Source organism: Centropristis striata, chromosome 18 (genome assembly GCF_030273125.1).
Source record: "Centropristis striata isolate RG_2023a ecotype Rhode Island chromosome 18, C.striata_1.0, whole genome shotgun sequence".
Lineage (NCBI taxonomy): Eukaryota > Metazoa > Chordata > Actinopteri > Perciformes > Serranidae > Centropristis > Centropristis striata.
Genome location: NC_081534.1, coordinates 11288541 through 11308576, shown reverse-complemented (window position 1 = coordinate 11308576; position 20036 = coordinate 11288541). Strand labels below are relative to the sequence as shown.

General features: G+C 39.3%; 2 protein-coding genes across 2 annotated transcripts; both read right to left on the bottom strand.

The window, feature by feature from the left end:
• Positions 1-2782: 2782 nt before the first annotated feature.
• Positions 2783-3739, bottom strand: LOC131991483 (trace amine-associated receptor 1-like). The gene is made up of 2 exons (XM_059356937.1): positions 3457-3739; positions 2783-3384 (listed from the first exon to the last, which is right to left on the bottom strand). The coding sequence occupies exons 1-2, from the start codon at positions 3737-3739 to the stop codon at positions 2783-2785; spliced, it is 885 nt and encodes a 294-aa protein (XP_059212920.1).
• A 13437-nt stretch (positions 3740-17176) lies between these two features.
• On the bottom strand, positions 17177-19793 carry LOC131991482 (trace amine-associated receptor 1-like). Its single transcript, XM_059356935.1, has 3 exons — positions 19693-19793; positions 19173-19506; positions 17177-18190 (listed from the first exon to the last, which is right to left on the bottom strand). Exons 1-3 carry the CDS (start codon positions 19791-19793, stop codon positions 17177-17179), a joined length of 1449 nt encoding a protein of 482 aa, XP_059212918.1.
• Between the last annotated feature and the right edge of the window lie 243 nt (positions 19794-20036).

The window sequence follows — 20036 nt, the reverse complement described above, 5'->3', positions numbered from 1 at the left end:
ATGATTTTCAATTTGAGCATTCCACCAATTTCTTTCCCTTACCTACTGAGCCCAATCTATGCCAGTCACTGTGCCACAGTGCACAGGTTTTGGACTTCTTCAGTACTTATAAACCTCAATCTCATTAGCTAAATGTTAAAACATTTGATCGTCCAATCAGATTCTGGCACCATTGTCATGTTTGTGTGAGGTACAGAAATACAGAATGACAAGTAATGTGTGGCGTTTAATTACTCTCTTAACTGAAAAGTGATGCTACATCACCAACTGTTGTAGTGTTGAAAACAAAATTATTTTTCTATTATTGCTTGATATAGGACTTGCTCAACAGTCTGGGTCTCCGGTCATATTTTGTGCTTCATAATGCGCCACAAATTTTCAGTGGTAGACAGGTCTGGACTGCAGGCAGGCCATTCTTGCACCTGCACTCATTTCCTTTGAAGTATTGGTGGATTAACCATTTAAGGTTCTGGGTTTTACTCTTTGCACTGGTAACAATCTGGATTGACCTTTGCCTCTTTAGCTGGAGGACACAACGTCCCTGACTTCCAAAAACAATTAGAAATGTTGATTCATCAGACCGGAGTGCACTATTCAACTTCGTGTCAGTCCATCTCAGAAGAGCTTGGGCCCAGAGAAGTCGGCGGCGTTTCTGTCGTTCTCATTGCATGGTAGAGTCCTAACTTTCATTTTTAGGTGCAGTGACAAACTGTATTCACTGACAACAGTTTTCTGAAGTGCTGCTGAGACCATGTAGGAATGTCCTTTATACTATCAAGTCATTATTTGACCACACAGTTTTCAGAAAGTGGTGAACCTTGCCCCATCCCTACTTGTAAACAACTGAGCCTTTCACACAACATTGCGTAGCATTTGCCTATTCTGCAAATAATACAGTTTCAGAGTGCAATTTACTTTTACACCTCTTCTTAAATATGAACAGCTGTACATAAGCATTTGTTCGATTAGTTTGATAAGAATACCAGTATACTCAGAAGTGTGTCTTTTTAAAATATATATTTTTTGGTATTATATATATATATATATATATATATATATATATATTTGCTGTGTGAGAAGGATATGCATGTATGTTTTTCCTTGCTTGCCACTAGTTTACTAGTTTGTCTTTCTCCTTGTGTGCCAAATCAATTGCAAATTCTTCAAAACAATGTAAAATTGCTTTTAAGGTGTGCACAAGCGACCTGATCTGAATTCTGATCTGCGAAATTTACCAAAGGGGCAGCTGTGGCCCAGTTGGTACATCGGTCACACACTGATCGGAAGGCTGGTGGTTCAATCTCCGACCATGGCAGCCTACATGTCTCAGTATCCTTAGGCAAGATACTGAACCCCAAATGGCCCACCAATGCTATGTTACGGAAGCCCTGAACCGCAAGTGAAGAAAATTTTTTTTGAGATGTTATCTCGTTATTTCGAGATCATATCTCGTAATTAATTTAATGAATTAATTAAATTAATTAATTAATTATTTCGAGATAATATCTCGTTATTTCGAGATAACACACCTATGTAAAAAAAAAAAAATTTTTTTTTTTTTTTCTATTTTTTACTCTCAGATATTATCTCGTTATTTCGAGATAACACACCTATGTAAAAAAAACAAAAACGTTTTTTTTTTTTTATTTTTTATTTTTTACTCTCTACGGAAGCCCTGTACGGAAGGGAGTAAAAAAATAAAAAAAATAAAAAAAAAATTTTTTTTTTTTTACATAGGTGTGTTATCTCGAAATAACGAGATATTATCTCGAAATAACGAGATATTATCTCGTAATTACGAGATATGATCTCGAAATAACGAGATAACATCTCAAAAAAAAATTTCTTCACTTGCGGTTCAGGGCTTCCGTACTTCCGTACTATGTTCATCGGTGTGTGTGAATGAACTCCTAATGGTGGCAGGTGGCACGTTGTGCCCTAGTAGCCTCTGCGACCTGTATAAATGTGTGCATGAACGGGTGAATGAGTGCAGTCTGTAGTGTGAATCGCTTTGGATAAAATCGCTGTGTAAGTAGTCTATTTACCATTTACCAAAGCAACTGAGTAAAACATAGATTCTGTTCCCAGTGTGAAGAAAGACATTTGGTTTCAGGCTGTTTTGAGTACTTTATTTCTTCAGCAGTTTTACAAGTTTTAAGGTTTTGTTATTATTATTTTTGTATACTCTATATGATTAGCAAAATAAAAACATCTACTGGGCCCTCACTTTTGAAGATGCCAACTTCATTTAAATGCATCAGACATTTATACAGCCGAACTTGAGCCCCATGATAATAATAATAATAATAACAATAATAATAATAACTTAAATTCATACAGCACCTTTCAAAAAACCCAAGGACGATTTACATAAAAGTGTGTGTGTGTGTGTGTGTGTGTGTGTGGTTGTTCTGCATAAAAACACCTTTACAGTCTGTACAGAGTGGAGGAATGAATACAGCATTCAATATGGCTTTCATTTTTGTCTGTCAGATGGACTTGACAAATTATGAACATAGGTGTGTAGAAGTACTAGAATTGGTTTGTACTGTACAGGCCAACAGTCACGTAACATTTGTCAATTGATTCCTTGTCGGACTGTATGTAAGTGGACTCTTTGAAACAGAGACTACCTGTTATAACAGACATTAAGGTTAAAGAGGAAAACTGTCTATCACAGAGGCGTAGACTTGAATGTCTGTTTAAGTAAGTTAGGCTATCTTTTTTGTTTCAACCTTGATCATCACTCTAATTAAAATGCTATTTGAACATTTGAAACAGGTCAAAGGAGTTTTGAGTTAACAAAACTGCCTTGAAATATTTGTCCAGAAATGATCATTCGAAATGCCGATCTGAACCAGCTGTAAAAGAAAGCATAAATAAATGGATTCAGTGTTGAATTTGACAATGCAAGCCAGTTTAGTGTTTCAATCCCAAAAATTGGTGTAACATCATATGTTAAAGGCTGAAAAATGATACAAATAAAGTAAGGAGTCCAACATAACAGAAACACTCCCAGAACAATAGCCAAAGTCTTGGTGGCCTTTCTCTCCATCTTTGTGACAGTTGCAACAGACTTTGTGCTCTGACAGGTTGTGCTCTGAATGCTCTGCATTTGTCTCTGTGCAACAAGGAAAATTTTTAGGTAGATACTAAGCATTATAATAACTGGGATGTAAAATGCAAAAATACATCCCAGAGTGGTTGATATTAGAGCATCAATTAAACAACTGTCTTCACATTTTCCTTGATTAAAACCTGCAACTATAATGCCAATGCCAATGAGAGCAGCCACTCCCCAGCTCACCCCGATCATAAACCCAATGACACGACCATTTATTTTACTTTTATAAGTCAAAGGCTGACACACTGCAAAATATCTGTCAATAGAAATACAGCATAAGTTCAAAATAGAAGCTGTGCTCAGTGTAACATCAAAGCTCCCTCGTACTTTACAAAATAAACCCTCATAATACCAACATGATGTTACAGTGAATGCCATGCTGAAAGGAAAAACTAAAACTCCAACAAGCAGGTCAGCCACAGCCAGAGAGAGAATAAGGTAGTTAGTAGGAGTGTGGAGCTGTTGAAAGTAAAATATGGAGATTACAACAAGAAGGTTTCCACATATTGTGACAACAGACAATGAACCGAGGAAAACATATAATAATACACATATTATAGAAGGGTTGCTTGTAAATATATAAGTTGTATTATCTGATTCATAGCAGGGATGCATACTGATATTATAAGTACTGTTTACAGCCGCTTCTGGTCCTAAACTTCTAGATAGATAAGTTAAGATAATAACATACACCTCACTATCAGTGTTGATGTGTGTCCTTATTCAATGTGCCATTGTGCAAAACCTTTTGACTTAATATTAAAATGATCAATGTCACCAAATTACCATAATTATTACAAAGGTCTCTTGTCCAATCAGATTTGAGAGCCCCTACATTATGTTTGCATGTGATATGAATAATATTAGACAGTGTTTGTGTGTGTCCTTGAGTCTGTTTTAACATTTCTTTCAATAATTTTTAAAATTAATAATGTAATGTTTGTTAGAAGACTAACAAGCTATACCGCACTGTTGACAGACACAATAATAAGTACAGATCAATTACATTAAGAAGGTTTCCACATATTGTGACAACAGACAATGAGCCGAGAAAAACATATAATAATACACCATTTAAACTTTAAACAGTAGGCACAAGACTTGTGTATCGGTGTAATAATCCACGTTTCGATAGGTAATACAGTTTTTTTTTTTTTATCAATCCCTGTTCAATGACCATGATCATTTTTGGAGAAATTCTGAGAGAGGGAGAGAAAAAACTGTCAAAAAATAAATTTCAAAACTGCTCTCCAGGCCGCAAATTCCAATCTACAGAGATAATCTATACATAGAAACGTAGGAAAATGTGTCTTCTCACTCACAATCCTCTGGTAAAGCTGTCAGAGTTATAGTTTGGGTGTAGGATGCACAGATGCGCCACCAACATGCACCAACATGCACCAACAGCCTCATTGGCTCCCATATTAAAAACGCAGGAAGAGTTTTGAAAAAGGGAGATTTAACAGTTTTTTTAGATCGCGCTAACAAAGCTATTTTTTCATTAGGGCCTCGGGGCAATCGCACCGAGAACTACTGTTATACTGTGGATTTCTTCTTATTCCTCTTCCGGACGCAATTTCCTCCCGCTACTAGTCACAAATTATATATCAAAATGTGCGGTTTGATCGGGATCGGTGTGCTATTACTTTTCTCTACGGAATATGAATTTTTCGCGACGTAAGCGAAAAACTGCCCAAAATTTTGCATTGAAATGAATGGGACGGCCGAAAGAAAATGAGCAAAAAAGAACATTAATTGAAGATTTTCAGACGTCTACTTCTCCGGCATAATTTCACCTAGAGACTCCATTTAAACTTTAAACAGTAGACACAAGTCTTGTGTATTGGTGTATTACTTTGCGTTTCGATAGGTCATATAGTTTTTTATCAATCCCTGTTCAATGACCATGATCATTTTTGGAGAAATTCTGAGATTATAATGGGTGTGTATTGCACGGAATGTTCGTGTCAGAGTGTGTGATGTCATCGCTCAGAGTGTAGAGGGAGAGGTAAAACTGTCAAAAAATAAATTTGAAAACTGCGCTCCAGGCCGAAAATTCCACTCTACAGAAATAATTTATACATAGAAATGTAGGAAAATTTGTCTTCTCACTCACAATCCTCTGGTAAAGCTGTCAGAGTTATAATTTGGGCGTACGACGCAAAGATGCGCCACCAAAACCACCAACAGCCTCATTGGGTCCCATATTAAAAACGCAGCAAGATTTCGGAAAAAGTGAGATTTAACTGTTTTTTTAGATCGCTCTAACAAAGCTATTTTTTCATTTTTCTTAAAAAAAAAACATATGTAGAGGTTCAGGAAGAACTCAGGACGCTCAAAGTGAAGTCGGATCAATGATAGGTATTATGGTTTTGCCAAAAATGCTTTCTGTTCGAGGCCAGAAATTTCACTCTGCCCACCTCTGGCTGCTTTCACTCTGCCAGAAGATTCCACAGCTGTTAATTCTGTTGATTGCTCTGCTCTGATTGGTCGACCCAACGCTTTGATGTTTTGATGTGATTACAGTTACAGAAACACGCACGCACACACACACACACACACACACACACACTGGTCATTTAATGTAATAACAGTTAAAGATACACGCACGCACACACACACTGGTCATTTAATGTAATAACAGTTAAAGATACACGCACGCACACACACACTGGTCATTTAATGTAATAACAGTTAAAGATACACGCACGCACACACACACACTGGTCATTTAATGTAATATCAGTTAAAGATACACGCACGCACACACACACACTGGTCATTTAATGTAATATCAGTTAAAGATACACGCACGCACACACACACTGGTCATTTAATGTAATAACAGTTAAAGATACACGCACGCACACACACACTGGACATTTAATGTAATAACAGTTAAAGATACACGCACGCACACACACACTGGTCATTTAATGTAATAACAGTTAAAGATACACGCACGCACACACACACTGGTCATTTAATGTAATAACAGTTAAAGATACACGCACGCACACACACACACACATGCGCGCGTAAGCGCGCACACTCCTCCAGATACAAATGTTTCACACACACACATTTTGAGGTTAAAGGGCATAGGTTGCTGTATAAATAGATACTTGAAGAGGAATAGTATCATAACATTACTAGTATTAATTGTTTGAAATCTCTGAAGAATCTCATCATAGTGTACACACACCGGCAGTAGCCCCCGTGGCCCTTTCAAAATTTCCCCCAGAGGAAATTTTCTAGTTTTTCTTAAAATATCGTTCAGGAAGAACTCAGGACGCTCAAGGTGAAGTCGGATCAATGATAGGTATTATGGTTTTGCCAAAAATGCTTTCTGTTCGAGGCCAGAAGCTCTGTCCACCTCTGGCTGCTGTTACTCTTCCGGGACAGGTGTCAGTTAATTCTGTTGATTGCTTTGATCTGATTGCCTTTGATCTTTGGTGTGATTACAGTTACAGATACACACACACACACATGCGCGTAAGCGCGCACACTCCTCACACATGCATACACATGCTTCAAACTTTATGTGATTTTAATTCCAGAAAGTGAACAACAGCCACTAACTGTTTGTTTTCCGGCAATGAACCAACATTTGGTTCGTCTTTAAAAACCCACACTGTTTAAGTTGTGGGTGCAACAACCATCAACGCCAGATAAGGGGGGCGACTTTGATTGGCTCAAAACTTTTAAATCTGAATTCATCTCAAGGCCTCCGGCTCTCTGTGGACCCACAGGTAACTTTATGCCATTTTCGCCACACACACACACACACACACACATTTTGAGGTTAAAGGGCATAGTTTGAAATCTCTGAAGAATCTCATCATAGTGTACACACACCGGCAGTAGCCCCCGTGGCCTTTTCAGAATTTCCCCAGAGGAAATTTTCTAGTTCAATGTGCCATTGTGCAGAACCTTTTGACTTAATATTAAAATGATCAATGCCATCAAATTACCAGAATTATGTCTGTTGTCCAATCAGATTTGAGAGCCCCTACATTATGTTTGCATGTGATATGAATGATAAAAGACAGTGTGTGTGTCCTTGGGTCTGTTTTAACATTTCTCTCAATAACTTTTAAAATGAATAATGTAATGTTTGTTAGATGGCTAACAAGATATACTGCACTGTTGACAGAAGCAACAATTAGTACACATCTATTGTAATTAGACCCAGCATGAAAATATAGTTGGACTCAATATCTCAATTGTTTTGAACACATGTACCACACATTTAGATTAAATTTAAAATGGACAGAATTATAATTTAATCCTGAGAGAAACTGTTGTGCAGCAGTTGCAGTATAAAAATTCGGGCTGTAGGGTCCGTTGACCACTTGCCCAGTACCAGTAATGGTACAACACCAGAGATGCTCCTCATCCCAGACCTGAAAACCTACTTCTCCTCACGGTCCAAAGCTCTGTGCTAGTGGTGTAAACATCAACAATCTCCCAGCACTCCAAGCAACCCTGCAGTACAGCTCACTGAGCTAAATGACAGCAGCTACAGTTAGGAGCAGTTAGCTGTTTGGGGCACCATTCTCCCAATCACAAGTCAGCGTACCATAAAAAAAATTTGAAGCTGTAATTTGTGTGAAAAAACACAACATGATGAACACCCAGCCCCCAATCCTCACCCCCCCAGACCCCACCCAGCCTCCAACTCTCTCCATGCAGCCAGGACTCCCCACTTCTGGATTTCACAGACAGGATGAAGAGCCTTGTCAAGATTGGAATCCAGCTAACACCTCGCCAAAATCCCTTATTTACCCCCCTTAACCTCCCACATCCAGCCCCTCCCACTCCACCACCTCGGAAAGAACGCTCAACCAAAAGTCACCGCCCTCCCCCACCCCCTCTGAATCACCATACCTGGGAATCCCTGAATGACCCTATCTGTGAGTCTGACTGATATGTGCCGGGTCCAGACTCTGATATCAATATCAAGATTGCTCTGTTCCAGCAGCAGTCAGGGCCCCATGGAGTTCAGTCAGCTTTCTCAATCCCTGTGATAATAGGTAACAGAAAAGGGACCAAACTGGTGAGAAATAAAAAGAGTTCAATTAACTCTGCCAATCTACTGAGTATAGCATGTCATCCTCCAAACTCACCAGCGTCTCCTGTTAAGGATTTACATTTAGCTCTTTTAAATATCAGATCTCTGGTTGGCAAATCTTTCTTAATCAATGATTTTATTCACAAGCACAACCTTGATTTTATGTTTTTAACTGAACCTTGGTTAAGTCAGGATAATAGTGCAGCCTTCCAATGCAAAAACATGTCTTATGGTCAGTTTGACTCCTTTGAATATGTTGCCATTCAGTTAAAATCACCCTATAGAGCAATCTATTTGACCATCTACAGACCCCCCAAATATGATGCAAGGTTTTTTGATGACTTTGCCAAACTACTTTCTGTTGTGTGCATAGATTTTGACTTTGTTGTTTTAGTAGGTGATTTTAACATTCATGTTGATAATCCTTGTCACACCGCGGTGAGGGATGTCTTGTCTTGGTTTTTTTTGTCTTGTGAATTTACGGTTTTATTTTGAAAAGTAACTTCTGGTTTTATTTTGAAATAGTAACTTCCCTCTCGTTTCAGGTCACTTGCCCTTCCTCCTGTGTCAGGTCTGGTGTCTTCCCTGATTCCTGATTGTTTCCACCTGTGTTCCCCTCCCCCGTGTGTATATAGTCTTTGTCTTCCCCTGTCCATGTTGCCAGAGTATTTGTCGTCCTGTCAAATACCTCCAGCCTTGTTCACAGTCCTGTCTTGTACCAAAGTTAAGTGTGTCAAGTTTTGTTTATTGAATACTTTTCCTCTTTAACAGAGTGATTTTTTGTTCATAGTTTTCTGGTTAGCTTCTTTTATTTTCTAAGTCTAAGTAATTTTTTGTAGCATTGTTTTCCTCCCTTTGGAGCGTTTTTTGTTTGTAAATTTTGTAATATAAATTAGAGTAGATAGTTTCTTAGCCGTTGTGCTTTTCCTCTTCGGAGTGATTTTTTGTTTCTAACTTTTTATAGTGTTTTCCTGATAAGATCAGAGTAGGTTTTTTTCCTCCTTCGGGAGCGTTTTTGGTTCTGTGTTTGTTTTGTGTTCTTGTTGTGTCTTCGGACCATCTAGAAGTTCATAGCCTGTTTATTTATCATTGCTGTTTAAAGAGAAATCTTTCATTTCATCACATTACATTCATGTCATTACTGCTGCCTATCTGCATCTGAGTCCTCCTTTTTGCCCAAGCCTGACAATCCTGAAGATGGGTGTGCTAAAGAACTTTTAAATATTCTGGATAACTTTGGGCTTTCTCAGCATGTCACAGATCCAACACATAACAGAGGACACATTTTAGATCTAATTATTACCAAAGGTCTTAATATTTCTGAGGTTGTGGTGAATGATGTTGCTCTTTCTGATCACTACTGTGTTTTGTTTAAAATGACCACCCTTGCCAATCCAACAAAAGGTGAAGCAGAGGTAATCAGGAAGCGCTATATAAATGAAAACACTTGTGCATTATTCACCCAGGATTTTACACCATCACCAACCCTGCCCTCAGCTCTAGTTGATGACCTTTTTAACAGTTTTAGTTCCAATGTTATGACTGTTATCGACTCTATTGCCCCAATTAAGACCAAAGTTCTGTCGGGGAGGAAAAAGTCACCCTGGAGAAACGCCAAACTGGTTAAAGTGCAGAAACGCAGGTGGCGAAAGAACAAACTCCAAGTATATTACGATATTTATAAAGAGGGTCTTCGCAACTATAATCAGGAACTGAAGAATGCAAGGCAGTCATATTTTTCAGAGATTATCAATAGAAACAGTAATAATGCCCGCACACTTTTTTCTGTAGTAGACAGACTGACAAATCCCACAGCATCAGTCCCTCCTGAGCTGCTGTCTAACAAGTCATGCAATGACTTTGCAGCCTTCTTCACAAACAAAATATTACAGATAAGACAAGCAGTGTGCAGCTCCAGCTCAGGAATGATTACACTGGTGCCTTCCCATCCTCTAGTCAAGCTAGGACATTTTAGCCTCCTAGATTACACAACACTCACGGAAACGGTTTCAAAATTAAAGCCCACAACCTGCTGCCTTGATATTCTGCCTTCAAACTTTTTTAAAACTGTTTTCAACTGCATAGCTCCGGATGTACTGCAGATAATAAATTCTTCTCTCCAAGCAGGACAGTTTCCACAGACTTTGAAAACTGCAGTAATAAAACCTCTCCTAAAAAAATCTAATCTGGATTCCACAACAATTAGTAACTATAGGCCAATATCAAATCTGCCATTTCTGGGGAAAATCATTGAAAAGGTTGTTTTTGAGCAAATTCATGCTTTTATGATGCAAAATAATCTTTTTAACACATTTCAGTCTGGATTTCGGCGACACCACAGCACTGAGACTGTACTTATCAAAGTCTTAAATTATATTAATTTGAACACTGATGCAGGCAAATCCTCTGTCCTGGTTTTACTGGATCTCAGTGCTGCATTTGACACAGTTGATCATAACATACTAGTCAGCAGACTGGAACAGTGGGTGGGGCTCACTGGCACTGTGCTACAATGGTTCAAATCTTACTTACAAGATAGGGACTTTTTTGTGTCAATTGGAAACCGTGAGTCTGAGCGAACTAAGATCACATGTGGGGTTCCTCAAGGGTCCATTCTCGGGCCGCTTCTATTCAACATCTATATGCTACCGCTAGCTCAGATTATGGAACATCACAACATCGCCTACCATACTTATGCCAATGACACACAACTCTACATTTCAGTGTCCTCACACGACTACAGTCCCTTACTCTCATTGAGTAACTGTATTCATCAAATCAATGAGTGGATGTGCCAGAACTTTCTCCAGCTAAATGCAGAGAAGACAGAGGTGATCATTTTCGGCCCTAAAAATGAAAGATCTAAGATCAGCGCTCACCTTGGCTCTATGTCATTGACAGCTACAAATCAAGCCAGAAATCTTGGTGTAATTATTGACTCAGACCTGAACTTCAACAGCCATCTAAAGCTTATCACTAAATCTGCCTATTACCACCTGAAAAACATAGCTAGAATTAAGGGTCTTCTGTCCAAACAAGACATGGAAAAACTTATCCATGCATTTATTTTTAGTAGGTTGGATTACTGCAATGGCATCTTCACAGGTCTTAACAAAAAATCAATCAGGCAGCTGCAGCTGATCCAGAACGCTGCCGCCAGAGTCCTCACAAACACCAGGAAACTGGACCATATTACACCGGTCCTTAAATCACTACACTGGCTTCCTGTGAGTCAGAGGATAGATTTTAAAATCTTACTGCTGGTCTACAAAGCTCTGAATGGTCTCGGACCAAATTACATGCTTGATCTGCTCCCTCTCTATGAAGCATCCAGACCCCTTAGGTCATCTGGAACTGGCTTGTTGCGTGTCCCAAAAACAAGAACTAAGCGGGGTGAGGCAGCTTTCAGTTATTATGCTCCTCACCTGTGGAACAAACTACCTGTAGATCTGAGGTCTGCCCAAACGGTCAGCTCCTTTAAATCAGGACTAAAAACACTATTGTTTACTGAAGCGTACTCTTAACTTTAACACTTATCTGCTCTACTCTACTGCCCTTACTTTTTAACTACACAATGTTTGACTTGTGCTTTTTATTATTTTATCTCTTTTTTTATCCTGCTGTATCTTCCCTGTTTTAATTGACTGTTTTTACTGTTTTCAATTGTGTCTTGCTGTTTTTAGTGTGTATGTAAAGCACTTTGAATTACCTTGTGTTGAATTGTGCTATACAAATAAACTTGCCTTGCCTTGCCTTGCCTTACATCCCTCACATGGCTGTTACACTTCAAGGAACCTGAGGACCATCTGGCCAGATGGCTCGAGATACTACAAGACTAAATCTTTGAGGTCCAACATCCGTCCGGCCGGTTCCACAACAACACCGGTGCCCTGTTCTGATGGCCGTGCAAGGAGGAAGACTGCTGACATTGCCAACAGGTGGGTGAATGTGAGTCCCAAGGAAAGCGGCCCTGCAAATCGTTCCCCCAGTCAACAACGCCGGTGACACGGCACCGAGTAACCTGGCAAGCCTCGACCCCTTGCAACTCCAGGAAACTCATGAGTCTGCACTTGTCTGGAGGCAGGTCAACAGCCATTCCTAGTCTCAGACAGAGGAAACCAGTATGTCCTAGTGGCCATGTACTACTTCACTAAGTGGCCTGAGGCGTATGCTATTCGTGACCAGACCACCTCTTGGCCCCCTCTCCAGAACCTGAAGTAGGGTTTTGACTACCTCCATTGCCTCCGTGAGAGGCTGCAAGAGGTTCATGAACTGGCCGGCCCTTACCAATGCCGGGTCCGCCAGAAGCAGGCCTATGACTATCGTTGCCAGGGGTATGACTTTGCTGCAGGAGACCAAGTGTGGGTGTATAGCCCTTAGCAGAAAAAGAGTTTGTCCCCCAAACTGATGAGCCAGTGGGTGGGGCAGTGCACAGTGCTTGAGAGACTTTCAGATGTGGTGTACAAGTCAGGATGTTCAAGTGGGGTCGGGTGGTGGCACTGCCCCCTACCAGCCCTTGACACAGGATGATAAGGTCCCTTCGATCTAGACTCGCAACGGGGTTGATGTGAAGGCTAGACCCTCGATCCCTGCTTGTCCTCCTGACCAACTCGAAACACCTCCCAGGCAGACTCGGCGAACACTTAGGCTGCCACAGAACCTCTGAGAACTCTATCTGTGGTGGACACTTGGGTTGCTGGGGTCAGCTAACCTGCTATGTGAGGGCTGTGTAGCGCTGGAGTCCACACATTTAAAAATGTAAACATGCCTCCCATGATGCTTTGTTGTTTTTCATTCATTGTTGTGTTCTGCTGGTATTTTGTCATAATCAGTGTAGTTGTTGTGTTTATGTTAGGCTTGTTTGTATAAGGCAGTTACTCATGTGTTTTATGTTTTACCGTAATGTTACCATGACCATGGTGGGGGGTTTGGTTAGATACCCCACCATCCATCTGTGTTCAAAGGGGTTGTACAGTTGTTAGTCTGTTATTGCCACCCCAAATAGATCGATTGGAAAGAGCTTCATATCTCTGCCTTATTGTCAAAACAGCCAAAATGCCACAAAACATTTGTTTTAAAACTCATCTCCTTGTCAGACCCCTTAACTCCTTGTAAATTAATAGTATGTCTAAAAATTATGGGCATATTTCATTAATATAATTAATACAGACTATGCAAAAGCCAGGTTTAAGTTGTATTACTGAAATAAATATTACATGAACATAAACTGTTAAACATACAATGAACTCAGTTCTGCCTTCAAAGTTTGTTTAAAGTCTATTGTGAAAACTGACACCTCTCCCATTAGAGGTGTGAAAAACAGTTGCGCGTATCGTCTCTGACTGCTCTTGTGGTGCACAGGGCTCTGCTTTCCCCGAGGTACCTTGTATAAGCAGACTCTCTAATTGTCACTAAGCAATGATGTAATCTTTCCAACAAAGTTACAAGCTGTAACGAAGAGCAGCTAAGAAATAACAAAGACCCAACATGGTGACACAAAAATAACTCTCAGTATTTCTTATTATTATGCAAGAGTCAGGGTGATAGTTCACATGGCAAACAGGAATTTAAAAGCACTTTGAAATCACTTATGCATACACTATGCACAGCTGTTGACAGATGGCTCTCTTTTTGCTATGCATTTTGTGACAGAGATCAGTCAGCTTTTCAACAATAACCAGATATTTCACAGCAAAAAAATAATTATCAAAATGCTTATATAATAATATGATGTATGGTGGATTGTCATTCTGAAATACCTGGTAAGGACATTGCCATGGATCATGTGGATAACTGCATTTTTTGCACAACAAAAACCTATCCAAAACAGAAGCTACAATATATAGCTTTAGATTGCCAGCAGCTTGGATACGATGGAGATAGTAATTTAGAAGATTTGCACTTACATTTGTGCTATCATTATATGTCACAGGTCACATAAGCTAATAGTACCTACTAATCCAACAGCAAGATGACCAGCTAAGCGTCCATCTGGTTGAAGCTCTCTAAAATCCAGTCTGAGATAGTCGGTCACTCTCTCCTTTTCTCTTCTTGGATTCCTTGTTCAATATTCTCTTTGGTTTTTTAGCTTCTGTCATTAAGTCCATAGAGGCTGTTGAACCCAGTTATGTTGCCCACATGCCTGGCTTCAGCTGAGGCACTACACAGGCCTCATTGTTAGATACACACATAATGGACATGATTGTCATGGCAATATTGGGCTTTCAATTTATTTGAATTGTTCATTTCTGAGGCAGAGTAATTGTTTAATCTGCACCGAGTTTAAGTCTTTGGACAAAAAGGCTTCCAGGTACTTTCATTTTTGGCCTTCATAATCTTAGTCTAGTTTCAGTCAATAAAAAATCAAAACCTTATGGTCCAATTTAACTAGAGTCAGATTGGAAAGTGTCACCATTGCCCAGTCTTTTCTAGTCAACATCATCCTTCTTATCAGATTATAACCAACAGGGTGTGTGAGTTTGAGATATAGAGTGACAGAGAGAGGGAAAAACAAGGTGGAAGGATGGATTTTGGCAAAGTTTTTATTTAAACTCCCAACCAGATGCTAGATGTCAGATGCTAGAGGAAAACACAGGATCACACATCATCGTCTGAGAACCACTAATATCTGTAGAACATTTTGTTCCCATCTTTGGCCACCTGATAAAAGCGCTTGAGGAAAATCAGAGAATCTGATCTCACCAAAGTCAGTAAAATTAATCCTCGTTGGACCATTGTATCAAGACTTTGCAGAAGGCCTCTCCTAAATTGTGCGACTGCCTCCTCCTCAAGGGAAGTTTGGACCAGATACAGATTCAGGACTTCAGGACATATCATCAGAGTTGATATTTGATCTTTGATCTCATATGTTCTGGTACCATGTAGAGTACACTCGGTCAAAACAGGGACCATTTCTCACAGACGTTCCATGACAGGCCCAAGAAGTTCAGTAACAAAGCCTTACTCTGGTTCAGTTTAGGCAGGCCATTCCTCCCAATCACACCCCTCCAGGTTTCTCACCGTCTAGTATTCAGTCAGATGAGGGCATTAAAAAAAGAGCTTCATATTTTTGTCTATTAATTTTGAACCATCTTAGAAACAAAATATTTTTTCCTGGATCCTGTGATTCAAGACAGATTTATCCATGTAAGCCATGTCATTTCCCTAATTTTCCCTTTTCAAATGTGTTGAATTCTAGATACCATGCCATATTTGGTAGAACATCTATAGACCAAGCTTGAAAAAAGCTAATCTTTTTTATTGAGGTTCCATTCAGTTTTGCCATAACTAAATGTTCAAATGCAGTGGACAGGACTCTTGGTACAAAGACGTGATATTACCTAAATGCTTTGTGCAGCCATATTTAGTGGACATGTGTAGATATCATATCTGAGTGGCCATGACAAATTGGGTGCCATTTGGCAAATACGTGGCACCGAAGCAGCACCATCTAACGACAAGGGAAGGAATCAGTGTGTATGTGTGTGTATGTATAATTGTCCTAAGCATATGTCAAGGTGTTCATGTCATCTAATTGACTTCACAGTGTTTACTGAGGAACCAAGAGAGTGGAGTATGGAGTGTGAAGTCGATCATATGAGCAAGCAGCTATACTACTATCCTCGACATTCCTCTACTGGCTGACATGCTTCCACAGGCATTCATATCAATTACAAACAATGTTTTTGTTTTTTATTTTTATTTTCCCCCTATTATTACTGTAACTATTAATTGCTGTCTTTTATGACCTTTTTCATTTTTGATTGTTACATGGTGGTGATTATTATAATGGTTACATAGAAAAATGTGAAAAAACAAGAATAAAATTGAAATAATGGTTTATTTACTATTTGCCTGCAATTTTTTATATTTTCTCTTCTTTCACACATACACATACAATCATACAGACATGTGTAAATTGTGTCATATGTTATAGATTTTCCCAGAAATATTCAGTTATTACAATTACTTCAATCACACTTAATATATGATTTTATTGATGTAAATATACATATTATTATTACTTTTGTTATGATAGCTTGGCATCAAATAGGCAATGTAGGCAAATAGTCATGATATTAGTAGGATAATATCATACATATTGCACGTTCAACAGTAATTGACGCCTTTGGCAAACCACCCTACCTTTGACAGTATTTTCCGTACTTGTAATGTATGATACAATCTATTCATGTTATAATTTACATATTTATTGTGAATTCTGATTGTTTTGCATGCATCTAAACATGCAAAACCTAGACCACATAAATTATATATGGCATTACATTTCATATAAGTTCATGAATAAAATCACATTGACAAGGTGATGGTCACTTGTGTTACAAAGTACATTCATAGTAGAAAGAGTCATCATTTGTTCTTGACGGGATATTTGATATGCTATTTAAAACTTTTCACGTCCAAAACAAAGAAAACGTTTCTTGTAAGGAAAACTCCATGATTCCAAAACTTAAATAGAGCCATTGCCTTATACAGTTAAAAGACATTGCATATTTGGTCAGTTAATTCAAACTAGTTTTGTGTGGACAAAATTTGTTAAAAACCCATAGAACTATGCACAAAAGATAAATTATTGTTCCAGAGTATTACAGTTTCAAAATTAAATATGTCAGGCTGACCTTTATGGGAAGATTGTAACAATTAACAAGACACACTAAATATTTCAATTTGACATTATGGTAGAGGCATTTCAACACTGTCTTTATTTGTAATACTTTTGATCTAAGCAATATTTTAATTAAGTAGGAGAGGCCCAGTCATATGGCCAAGGCAGCCAGTCTTTTAAATTCCTGCCTGTTACATTTACTCTCCATGCCAAATATATACTGTCAAACTCTGCAATCATAGTCACCTAGTAATATTATGTGTGTGTATATATATATATATATATATATATATGGATAGATAGATAGATATATAGATGTAAGTTGTTAACGCCTGTATTGATCATCATCACATCAAAGGAGCTTTGAGTTAGAAATATCCCCTTGAAATATTTTTCCTGAGATGATCATTTTAAAAGCTGCCCTGAACCAGCTGTAAAAGAAAGCATAAATTAATGGATTGAGCATCGAGTTTGACAGTGTTATCCAGTTAAGTGTTTCAATCGCAGAGAGTGGCACTGGAAGCCTGACAAAAGAAAGAAATGTCACTGAAAAAAAGAAAGGAGTCCAACATAAGAGAAACGCTCCCATAACTATAGCCAGAGTCTTGGTGGCCTTTCTCTCCATCTTACTGACAACTGCTCCAGACTTCGTGCTCTGACAGGTCGTGTTCTGGATGCTAAATGCCTGTTTTCGTGCAACAATGAAAATTTTTAGGTAGATAGTAAGCATTACAATGACTGGGATATAAAAGCAGAAAACGCATGACATAACGGTTGCTAATACAGCATCAATTAAACAACCTTTGTCACATTTTCCTTGGTAAAAACTTACTACCATGATGCTGATTCCAACAACAGTAGCAATTGCCCAGCTCAGCAAGATCATAATCCCAGTAACACGATCATTTATTTTAGTTTTATATATGAGAGGCTGACATATTGCATAATATCTATCAATAGAAATACAGCACAAGTTCAAAATTGAAGTTGTGCTCAGTGTAACATCAATGCTTACTCGTACTTTACAAAATAAAGCTGCATTGTATTGACAAAAGGTTACAGTGAATGCCATGCTGAATGGGCAAACTAAAACTCCAACAAACAAGTCAGCCACAGCCAGAGAGAGAATAAGGTAGTTAGTAGGAGTGTGGAGCTGTTTGAAATAAATGACAGAGATTATTACAAGAAGGTTTCCACATACTGTGGCAAAAGACAATAAGCCAAGAAAAATATATAATAATACGCATATAATGGAGGGGTTGCTTGTAAATACATATCTTGTATTATCTGATACATAGCAGGGATGTGTGTCAATAACACTGTAAGTCCCGTTGACAGTCATTTCTTCTTTTATGCTTCTAGAATCCTGAAATTTTCAACATTAATAGATTACATTGAGAAAACTGTTTAAACATTAAATCTTTTTTCATCAGTGTGATTAAGAATCAGAGATACTAAGTTAAAACAACAACACAACAGTTAATTAAGTTTTTACCGTACGCCTCGGGTTAGCTGGCACATCAGAGATGATGTGTGTCCTCTGTGCCACGTTGCAGAACCTTTGGATGTGATATTAAAATAATTAATCCCCGCCTAATTACCATATTTACACGTTATCTTGCCCAATTAAACTGGATACACTACATTCTGTTCACATGTGACATAATAGCCCAACACACATACTGTGTTTGTTTGAACTTGAGCCTATTTTAGAATAGAATAGAATATATCTTTATTGTCTGTTCAACAGAGCAGAAATTTGTCTTTCCACACGGCTATAAAAATTCATGCAGAGCACACAACAATTACATGAAGTGAAATAAATAAATAAAATAAAACAACAACACTTCAGTAAAAACACACATCAATAAAAAGAATGAATGATGTGGGGTACAGTGTTACCGGCCACTATTTAGTATAGCGACTGCAGATGGTAGGAATGACTTTTTATAAATGTTTTTATGGGCCAGTGGGGTTCTGTATCTTCTGCCTGATGGCAGCAGAGAAAAGGAGTGATGCAGAGGGTGAGTGACGTCATCAGTGATGAGGGTTGCTTTCCTCCGCACTGATCGTCTGTACAGTTCACAGAGGGGCCTGGTTTACTATTCTGGTGAGTTTTGTTTTGTGTTTGAGGGTGAGGAATTAAACCAGGAAGAGATATTGTAAGTGAGGATGGATTCAATGAGTGAAGTGTACACCAAAGATAAAATGTCCTTGTTGATATTAAAAGATCTCAGCTTTCTGAGGAGGTGGAGGCGCTGTTGTGCCTTTTTAAAAACAGAGTCTGTTTGGTGTCCAAAGGACAGTTTGCTGTCAATTTCTGTCCCCAGGTATTTAAAACAGCCCACCTGCTCCACCTCCTGTCCATGGATGAGAAGGGGCTGGAACAGATCCAGTGAGCCCCCCCTCCCTGCAGCGCCACAGCAGACCTCCTTGGTTTTGGAGATATTGAGCTCCAGTGAGCTCTGCTCAAATCCACAGACCAAGGCGTGGACTTCCTGCTGGTATTGTGCCAGTGCCTGTGCGTCTTTGAGGTGTGCCACCAGAGCCATGTCATCTGCGTACTTTAGGAGGGACATTCCCTCTCTGTGACAGGAGAAGTTGTTGGTGTAGACAGAGAAGAGGATGGGGGACAGCACACAGCCCTGGGGAAGTCCTGTCTTCAAGACGATTTGGCTGGATCTGACACCGTTCAGGAGCACATGCTGTGGTCTGTTACATAAAAACTCCCTGATCCATAAAATTAGTGTTGTGTGAGTCTGCAGTGATGAGAGACATTGTAACAGAATGTTATTGTTTACAGTGCTAAAGGCTGACGAAAAATCCATGAATAAAATTCTTGTGTGGGGGTGTGTAGAATCCTGTTGCTTGGTGATTCGGTCTAAAAGCATGAGGCTTGCATCCTCCGTGCCACGCTTGGACCTGTATGCGAACTGGAGCGGGTCTAGTTTGTCGGACAGTTCAGACATGAGTTAGTCCTCTGCAAGTGCATGGAGAGGGTTGTGGCTGACCGAGGTCAGAGCTATTGGCCTGTAGTCCTGCAGGTCCCTGGGTCTGGCCTTTTTGGGAAGGGGGATGATGGAGGATTCCTTCCACTGTGCTGGGACTGTGCTGGAGTCCAGGAGGAGCTGGAACAGCCTGGTGAACACTCCGCCGAGCTGGGTGGAGCACTCTTTGAGCAACCGGCCTCTGAGCCTGTCCGGGCCCACTGC